Here is a 10,000-nt window from a genome sequence, read left to right on the forward strand (position 1 = left end):
ACTCGAGTCAAAAGGTAAAGTTATTCGTCGAGATGGTGTTTCATAAATAAAACATATAGTTTCCTCATTAGTTTAATAAATTTCAAAGTTGGACATAAATGTAATAAATTCGATATATGTATATACTTTTTTCTTATATAATATATATTACATCAGGCGACACAGCGTTTTTATTTCATAGTTTAGTACCTTCGTTGCCATAATGATTAAAAAAACAAACGATTTATTTATACCCTTTTTTTCTATTCATATTTCGTCCGTGAGTAACGCATGTTAAGTGAAAAACTGTTTCATAAATAAAACATAATTTCTTTTTTCGCTTCATATATTTTAAAGTCGGATATAAACATTATAAATTCAATATATGTATCTACTTACTTATATATATATATTTACATTACACGTATTACATTACATGTTATAAGTATTGTTCTTTGATATTTCGATATTTTCTTTCATAATTATTAAAGATATTAAATTTATTTTTTCTTTTACACATACGTTACATCGTATGCCAAAAGTCTTATTATTTCACAGTTCGATAAATTCGTTCGTAATTGTTAAAGAGAGACTATATATCTCTCATTTATTTTTCGATTTATTTTTCGTAGATAAGTTCGCGTATAAAGTATAAAGAATATAAAGAACGATAAAGTAAAATAAAAGTTGTTGAAAGATAGCCTCGAAGCGTTCTATTATGAAATTCTCTGAGAGTCACTCTAATCCGAGTGAAGAGAAAAAGAGAGAGAGAGAGAGAGAGAAAAAAAAGAATAGACGTAATCAAAAAGTATCCTCTGAATTCCACTTTGGTCTCTTTGTAACTCGATTAAATTGCCTTTTAGCGGCAATTCGTACGTTGGCAGTCCTTAACCAAGATTCGTTCTACCCTTATCCTTTTTCGAGTCCCTTCGAATTCACTTACGGTTCCCCCTATTTTGCTCTCTCATTCGCCAATGAGAATGAGAGAAAGAAACAGAGAGAAAGAGGGAGAGAGAGAGAAGGAGAAAGAGAAACGTACACCGTATGTACGTATCCATCCCTTCGTCCGTAGCTTTGACTAAATTTTGCAACTAATTAAGTCTCAGAAACGAAACTCCGGTTGAGATTAAGGGGCAACTATAAAGTCGAGAGAAACTCGTCAAAAACGTTTCGATCCTTATGAAAAGTAAATTCGTAAATGGTTATATGTATTACCTACTTCTACGGAAAAGAGAAAGAGAGAGAGAGAGAGAGAGAGAGATTAAAATGCATTGAATTCCAACGATTCGCGTAAATCGATAAATTAAAATGCTGTGTGCGTAAATATGTATGTATGTATGTCAAGTAGTTTTTTCTTGTTTTTAATTTAACATAAACTAAATGACTTTAATTCGAGGACCTTGTCGTTGAAAATAAATCAAGGATTATTGTGAACTCGTGCGATTAATGTAACTCGTGATTCCATAAGTTTTTGTTTTAATCTCTTTTTTTTTTGTTTTGAATTGTTATTTGTTTCGACGGATCGTAAAGTCAAAAATCGTCGATTCTTTTTTGGCGAAATAAATATTCGCGAATTAAATAATGGACTATATTCAACGATTATATTCGTTTTATCGATTTATTCATACGACGTCGTAGGATACGAAATGAAATTGATATTTTTATTAATGCGAATGGGATATATATATATATATATATATATATATATATATATATTAGATATGTCTATTAGAAAGAAAAAAAATATATATACAAGAATTATGATTTTTAATAACAAATTTATATTCAAAGAATATTGAAAAATTCTACAGAATTTTAAGGGACCGATCAAATTTATTAATTTAATTTATCAATTTATTTACTTATTAATATTGCTTATTAATCTAACGAAAAATGTAAAATGATAAAAAATAAGCGATTGAAATAAGAAATAAAATAGATTCGACAAAAAATAATCTTCCAAGTTTAAAATTAATCTACATATTCGTGGTATGATCATACTTGAAAAAAAAAGAAAAATGAGAGAGAGAGAGAGAGAGAGAGGAAAAAAGAAAAAAATTATACAAAAGTCAGATCGTCAAAATCTATCGATTCATAGAAAAAACAAAATCGACGATCTACACCGTTGATCGATCGTACGACCGAATATTCAATAGTACTTAACCCTGAAAAAAAAGATATTGAAGAACAAGAGAAGAAGAAGAAGAAGAAGAAAGGAAAACAAATAAAAAATCGATTAAAAAAAAAAACAAATAATTTGAACGGAAAACTCACTTTTCTTTTTTCTCCCTGGCCTAATACCACCGCACCGTATCCATTCTCAAAATTCGCATTTAACGGCTAATCGTTCTCGCGGAAAGGTATGCGAGATTGAAAAAGAAAAAAGATTAAAAAAGAAAAAAAAAGAAGAAGAAGAAGAAGAAGAAAAGAAAAGAGAGAAAAGACGAAAAGAAAAAAAAAGAAAAAAAGAAAAAGAAAAAAGGAAGAAACGAAGCTAGACGAATGAGAAAAGAAAAACGAAGAGGATAAAGATAGACAATAAAGATAGACAAGGACAAAGGATTGCGAAAAGAAAGAAAAACGAAAGATACTAGACATACAGAAAGATAGATAGATAGAAAGATAAAGATAGAGAGAGAAAGAAAGAAAGAGAGAGAGAGAGAGACAGAAGAAGTAGATAGACGTTAGTTTTGTCGAGGGAACATACTCTCTCTTCCGCGTAGGGCCGTTTATTCGACGTCGATGGGTTAAATCGTGCGTGACGATGAATGCCGGCTCTACCACCACTACCACCACCATCACCATTGCCATGGCCATCACGACCATCACCAACGTAGCAGCAGCACCTTCGCCATCACTACTACTACCATCCCTATATCACCACCTTCGTGCTAGCTCGAATCGAAACGAGAACCGAACCGTATCTCACTTTGGGACGGACGGAGCTGAAATTTTTCAACACGCTACGAATTTTCCCTCTTACGCGTTATACCACCCCCTCCCCCTCGCTACCTCACCATCCACCCTTCACGATCCCTACTTCGTCCCTTCCTCGTCACCTCCTCGCTCACTTTTTTCACCGTATACTACGACACGACCCTACTAGCTTCTATACCACCTACCCTTCTACCCCCTCCTATCTACTCTCGACATTCTCTGAACGGTGCATTATTTCCGGAGTGTCGGACGACGATGCTCTCTCTCTCTCTCTCTCTTTCTCTCTTGCTTTCTCTCTCTCTCTCTCTCTCTCTCTCTCTCTCTCTCTCTCTCTCTCTCTCTTTCTCTCTCTCTCTCTGTCGTTCTCTCGGGCGGTGCATTAATTGACTATAAATTCGGTCTCAGCGCATTAATTCGCCTATCTCGAGCAGCTTCCCGTCTACGCCATCTCATACCCCATTCCCATTCACCCTGTTCTATATATCTATCCTTCTTCCCTCCCACGTACGATTATTCTCTCTCTCTCTCTTTCTCTCTCTCTCTGTATGTCTCTTTCTCTCTTTTTCTTTCTTTCTGTCTCTCTCTCATTTTTCTTTCTCTTTCTCTCTCTTTTTGTAAGTGTCTAGAGTTCTCTCTTTCTCTTCCTCTCTCTTACACGTATGAATATATACTTTCTATCTCTTTCTCTTTGTCTTTATATATATAGCTTTCTCTTTTTCTCTTTTGAGTGCCTGAACTGAAAAAATCGACTTTAAACGATTCTCTTTAACAATTCTCTTATTTCCACCGTCAAAATCGAAATATCCAACTGCAATAATCGTACCTAATTCTTTTATAACATTTCTATAATTTTTAATCGATCCATTTTCAAATACACTTTTAACAAAAAGAGAGAGAGAGAGAGAGAGAAAGGGAGAAAATAATTATATATACGATCAATTTTGATTGATCTATTCAATCAAATATTAATCGATAACAATCGAATAATTATATCACTTAGACATTACTATTGTTACAATAATTTATTTGAAAAAAATGTAAGAAATTGTTTTAAAATAATACACACACATATATTTATATTTACGTACAATCGTCGTTATTGAACCTCTCTACGTTGATACAATTTTATCTTTTTTTTCTTTCCTTTCGTTTCCTTCCAGGTCGAACGCACGACTCCACGTACACCCTTTATAGATTGGGTGAAAGACTTTCGACGGGCGCGAGATTATACGTGGAAACTGGAAGGGCTGACGGGTTGGATGCCGGTGGCGAATCTCAAAACACCCTTCACTCGTTTACGGGACCGCCTATACCACAGGGCGAGGGTACCAGCATTGCCAGAGCCTTTCTCGATGGAAACCATACTTTAATAAGCATCATGGCAAGAATCAATCCGAGTCCCGATTGGTTCGTCGGTGTTGATTCCTTTCAACTTTGCGTCGAAGGAAATTGGGTCGACACTGTAACTGTCGAGGTAACGATCATCAATCCTTTTATTTTGTTTCGTTCTTCTTTTTTTTCGTCTTTTTTTTTTTGATGTTTTCCTTTCTTTTTCTTTTTTCTTCTTTCATATGAATTTGAATTTCTAATAACTTCATATAAATTTCTAAAATTTCATAGTTATTTACATTAATACAAATTTTCACTTGCTTCATTTTTAAAATCAGAAATAAGGTAAACGTTACATTTCTCGTAACTTGTAAGTAATTGATTATTGAAATTTGAAACCTAAAGAAATGTTCAATATCGATTTTTTTAATTCGAAATTCTTCAATATATAATCGTGCTTTACAAATATTCCGATTATTTTTAAAGTTCATTAACTTTTTATCTGCCGATGGACGGAATCGGATTTGGAAATTTGTGATTATTTAGAGATATCAATATCTTATACGAAGTATGTCAATTAAAAAAAAAAAAAGAAGAAGAAGAAAAGAAAAGATCGTGATTTGTTATATCAGAAATATAAAAGAAAGAAAAAGATATGAGGATTTTTCCAAGTTTTCCTTGTCGACAAAAAAGGAAATTAACTCGACCTACCCCAATGTACACACACGTACATACACACATATATATACGTACATAATTAAAAAAAAAAGAAAAAAAAAGAAGAAGAAGAAGAAAAAACGAGTCCTTTTCGACGAGATCGTACTGCATATTAAATTTCTTGAAGAAATATTTGTCCGAAAATGAAGAAGAAAAAAAAGTAAAAAAAAAAAAAGAAAAAAAATAAAAGAAAAGAAAGAAAGAAATTGGAAAAGGATTCGGGAATTGAGTTAAGGGTTGGTGATTTAAGGGACACTACCACCTCAAGAGAAATATGTTTGTCTTGTCAGAAAATCCACTCGAAGTGGTCCCTCGTCTCATTAAAATACGCAAAAGAAAACCATCGAAGTTTCCTTAAAAGAAGAGAAGAGAGAGTACCTTTCGATACGTATATGTGTGTGTGTGTGTGTATGTATTTATGTGAATGTGAGTGAGTAGATGGATGAGTGTGTGTACGTGTGTACGTATCTTTTCTTTCTTTTTTTTCTTTTTCTTTCTTCAGCTCGATCCTCTGGACGGTGGAACGGATAACGGGTTCACATTTACGGCTGCCAATTGGCCTACGCAACCTCAAGGAATAGCCTACAGAATCACATCCCGGTACCCGGCACATCCCGCGGGAAGCTTCTATTATCCGAACCTACCTCGACTACCACCGATAGCAACCCTTACTTTCACTAAGGTAATAAGAACATTCTATGAATATCTTTCGATAGATCTATGTGTATACATATATATAATTTCTTTTTAGAAGGTATATTTCATATGATTCTATATCTATCTCAATTTTTTTTCAAAATTTTTCTTTTTTTTCCCCCTTTTTTTCTGTGTGTTTTTTTTTTCTTTTTTTCTCGTTATTCTAAATTCATTCAGAGGTAATGGTTGGCGATTTATTTTTTTTTTTGGATATATATATATATATATATATATATATATATATGTATGTTAGTATGTATTATCAATTAAGAAGGGTTAAGAAATTAAATTAAATCATTATGAATTATATATGTACATATATATGGATTAAAAATGAAATTACGAGAATTACGAAAGATAGAAGAAATTCTTCTGACATCTGGACGCGATTAGATATGTACTTAGTGATCTAGAAAATTGATTCTTTTTTTTATTTTAATATATATATATATATATTAACGTTCTTCTTATTATTATTATTACTATATTATTAGAACATAAAAAAGGAAAAGAAAAGAAAGTAAAAACTTGCCGTAACAAATTAAAAAAAAAAAAAAAATCAAAATTAAACCATTCTACAATATCCCAACCAATCAAACTATTCTCTGAAAAACAAATTTTTTGTCATTGATAATTTATTCTAAAGAAAATAATATCACGCATTACGAGATGGATGATTTTCATTTCTAAATATTCTAATATAATGAATGACCAAGAAACATTTCGACAAAGTTTACATAAAATAATAATACATCGAACAATTTATTTCCTATCGAATGATCACATTCTACACATACGTACACACATAAACATATGTATATATAGAGGGATGAATTTAATTTCTAAATATTATATTATAATAAATGACCAAAAAACGTTTCGACATTTACATAAAATAATAATACATCGAACAATTTATTTCCTATCGAATGATCACATTCTATACATACGTACATACATATCTACACACAAGCCTACATACAGGCACACACACACATATATATAGAAGGATCAATTTAATTTCTAAATATTCTAATATAATGAATAACCAAGTTTCGACAACATTTACACGAAATAATAATACATCGAACAATTTATTTCCTATCGAATGATCACATTCTATACATACGTACATACATACCTACATACACAGACACATACATACATATATATAGTAAAAGCAATGTCCTCTTTCTGAACAGACAACGTTGGCTTTCCAAACGTTAAGGGTTTAGGGTGGTAAGGGGCTTCATCCACTGTCAATATTTATCTATCGGAATCTCGCGAACAGTTACGTAAGACCAACGATACTCAACCCCTTTTACGTCTCGCTTCGTTTCCACACCTGCTACCCCCTTAGAGAACATTTTCCCAACAACCCCGTTTTCTCTCCTTCTCTCTCTCTCTCTCTCTCCCTCTCTCCCTCTCTCTCTCTCTCTCTAACTCTTGAGCTTGCTTCAAGGCAGCCATCCTCCTTATTCCTAAACCGTACCAACATTGACGCGACAGCCGTGGTAACAGGATTCGAGAGGCACCGACTCGTGTTAACTTGCTAATTATCTCGTCCCACCTACCCCCGTTACCTCGAGCCCTTCTATAACTCTCCTCTATACCCCTCTATATCCATTTTACCATCCCTAACTCTCTCTCTCTCTCTGTCTCTCTTTCTCATTCTCTTTCTGGATTTCTCTATATATGTATATATGTATGATGTTTGTATGTTTGTATATATGTATATATGTATGTATGTATGTATGTATGTATGTATGTATGTACGTATGTACGTATGTATGTATATTGTATCTCATGCATAATGTTAGACTTGGTAGACATCGTCTCTGATACCACTTTGATTTGTGACACCTTCGTAATGAGGAGGAACGAACTCTTGAAGCTTCTAACGATTCTAAACTCTCTCTATCTTTCTCTATCTCTCTTTGGTGTTCTCTCTCTCTCTCTCTCTCTCTCTCTCTCTCTCTCTCTCTATCTGTATGTCTGTATGTATGTCTGTCTGTCTGTCTGTCTATCTCTCTCGCTAGACTTACTTTAAAGTAACCTACCCATTCGCTTTAATCCTAACATGGTTCACCGTCGTTTACGATGCTAATCCGTTTTATCACACTTTCAAGTGTTTCCTTGTTTAATTATTAGGTAGAGGGAGTATCTAAGGAAGATTTTAGGGATCGATGAAAGACACTTCTAAATAAGATCTGTGTTTAACATTTTCCTTTCCTTTTGCTTGTTTATTTCATGATATTTTATATCTAGTTATGTGTTAGAAATAAAATTATTTTGCAGCTTTATACAATTTAACAAGTATATATGAAATAATTACGAAATATTAAGTAATAATAATAATAATAATAAAGTCACATATATATATAAATTTTTTAGTAAGTTAATTATTTTTTAATTCCATCTATTTACTTTTACACGAGAAATCATTAAAATAATTATCTTACATTTACATACATAAACATGTATCACGATACCTACAAATACTTCTCTTTACTTACGTACTTTTAATAACTCGACAAAAAAATCAAATAGACGGTCGTTATCTTTTCTTTATTTTCTTATCTCAATTTTTAACTATCAAATTATAAATAATCGATTCTGAAATTATTTCGATGACAAAAATTAATACAAAAAATCTAATAGAACGATTGATAACGGGCATTAAATCGAAAAACTAATATATAATAGTTCTAGTCACACTATTTAATATTTTCATTTTTAATGTATCTCTATCGGTTTTCATTTTCTTTTCTATGATTTTATTGGCTTCTACGATAACCTGCGTATGTAGTAATATAGAGAGATTCGTGATAACGAATATCACGAAACTCGATATAGTTTAATAAAAATAAGTGAGATAGAGAGAGAAAGAGAGAGAGAGAGAAAATCGTTTCTCTTACTCTTACTCTCTCTCTCTCTCTCTCTCTCTCTCTCGCTCTCTCTGCGATTGGAGAAATTCGATACATCGTCATGGTATCTCGATGAGAAGATACGAGAGACTCTAATCGATCTCAAACGGATATATCGAAATGAAAGCTTTCGATTTTCTGATCCTCGACGTAAAATGACGTTTTAACGTTCAGCCTCTATTTCAAATAAATATAAAAAGAGAAAAAAAAAGTTAAAGACTACTGAAATAATTTCCAAAGGAGACAGATCTTGAGAACAAAGAAAAAAAAATCAAGAAGAAAAAATAATCCTGTAAGAAAGAAAAAAAGAAAGAAAGAGAATAAGTAAAAGAAAAAAAAAAGAAGAGAAAAAAATAAAAAGCCTGCGATTACGACAAAACGTCGGTTACCCTAAAGATGTTGTCGGATTTGATTAATTCGATTTTAACGTCCTTGACGACGTGTAAAAAGTTTTTAAACAAGAAGAAAAAAGAAGAAGGAAAAAAAAGAAAAAGAGAAGAAAAAGAAGAAATTCGCAAGGCCATAATCGAGCTCGTTGGTGGCTCGCCACAACCGGCCATGGTGACTATTGGGCTCGATCGCGTCGTTAATTCGTGCCCTGAGGGACTGTTTAAGCGACGGGTAACACGTGAGTTAGTATCGTCGGTTAGAGATAAGAGAGGGGAGAGTCACGCCGGTAAGCCAAATCGGCGCCGTGGAGAGGATTAGCTAGATTAGGCCAAAAGCAATAGGGGTTGCCAACTGCAGGACGGTATCCGTGCACCCTACAACGTCATATGTACATATATACTTACATGCACGCAAACACACATATACACGTACAATACACGTACACATATGTTTCAACCTTTCTCTCTCTCTCTCTCTCTCTCTCTTTATCTGTATCTCTATCTCTTTCTCTTTTTCTCTTTCGATGGATTTCAACATCAACGACGTCCCAACGTCAAAGATAAGGGACACATAGCCAACTTAACGAAAGACGGATCCTGCTGGTTCGACCCTTCGACATTATTGTGAGACGTCCATAGACACAGTTAACAGCGCTCATACACATATACACACATATACGAGAACGCGTGTCTCTCATCTTAAATCTCGATCCGAAAATTTATCGACGGCATTTGGTGGTTCGTATCGTCGAAAACGCCTTCTCCTGATATCTCTCGTCGATACTGTGTTATAAATGATATTGCTTTGGACATTCTGCGATCGTAAATATTGCTGGACGAGTAGAGTATCGGTCTTTCGTTTTCTCTTTTTCTTCTTTTTTCTTTCTTTTTCCTTTTCCCCCTTTTTTTTCTTTGCTTTACTTTGTTTTGTCTTTTTTACTGAATCACTTATTATGATAATCTTGATTTCTTTTTTTTTCTTCTTTCGTTTATATTTATTACAAGTTATTAAGACGAACGTATAAA

General features: G+C 33.1%; 1 protein-coding gene across 2 annotated transcripts in view; it reads left to right on the plus strand.

Annotated features, from left to right (window-relative positions):
- The window catches only part of LOC127062864 (uncharacterized), a 250,092-nt gene that overhangs the window by 199,376 nt on the left and 40,716 nt on the right, over window positions 1-10,000 (plus strand). For both annotated transcript variants that reach the window (XM_050991800.1, XM_050991799.1), the window contains exons 4-5: window positions 4,077-4,390; window positions 5,465-5,644. In XM_050991800.1, coding sequence (XP_050847757.1) covers window positions 4,077-4,390; window positions 5,465-5,644 — 494 coding nt within the window. The remainder of the gene's footprint in view (window positions 1-4,076; window positions 4,391-5,464; window positions 5,645-10,000) is intronic.

This window comes from Vespula vulgaris, chromosome 3 (genome assembly GCF_905475345.1).
Source record: "Vespula vulgaris chromosome 3, iyVesVulg1.1, whole genome shotgun sequence".
Classification (NCBI taxonomy): domain Eukaryota; kingdom Metazoa; phylum Arthropoda; class Insecta; order Hymenoptera; family Vespidae; genus Vespula; species Vespula vulgaris.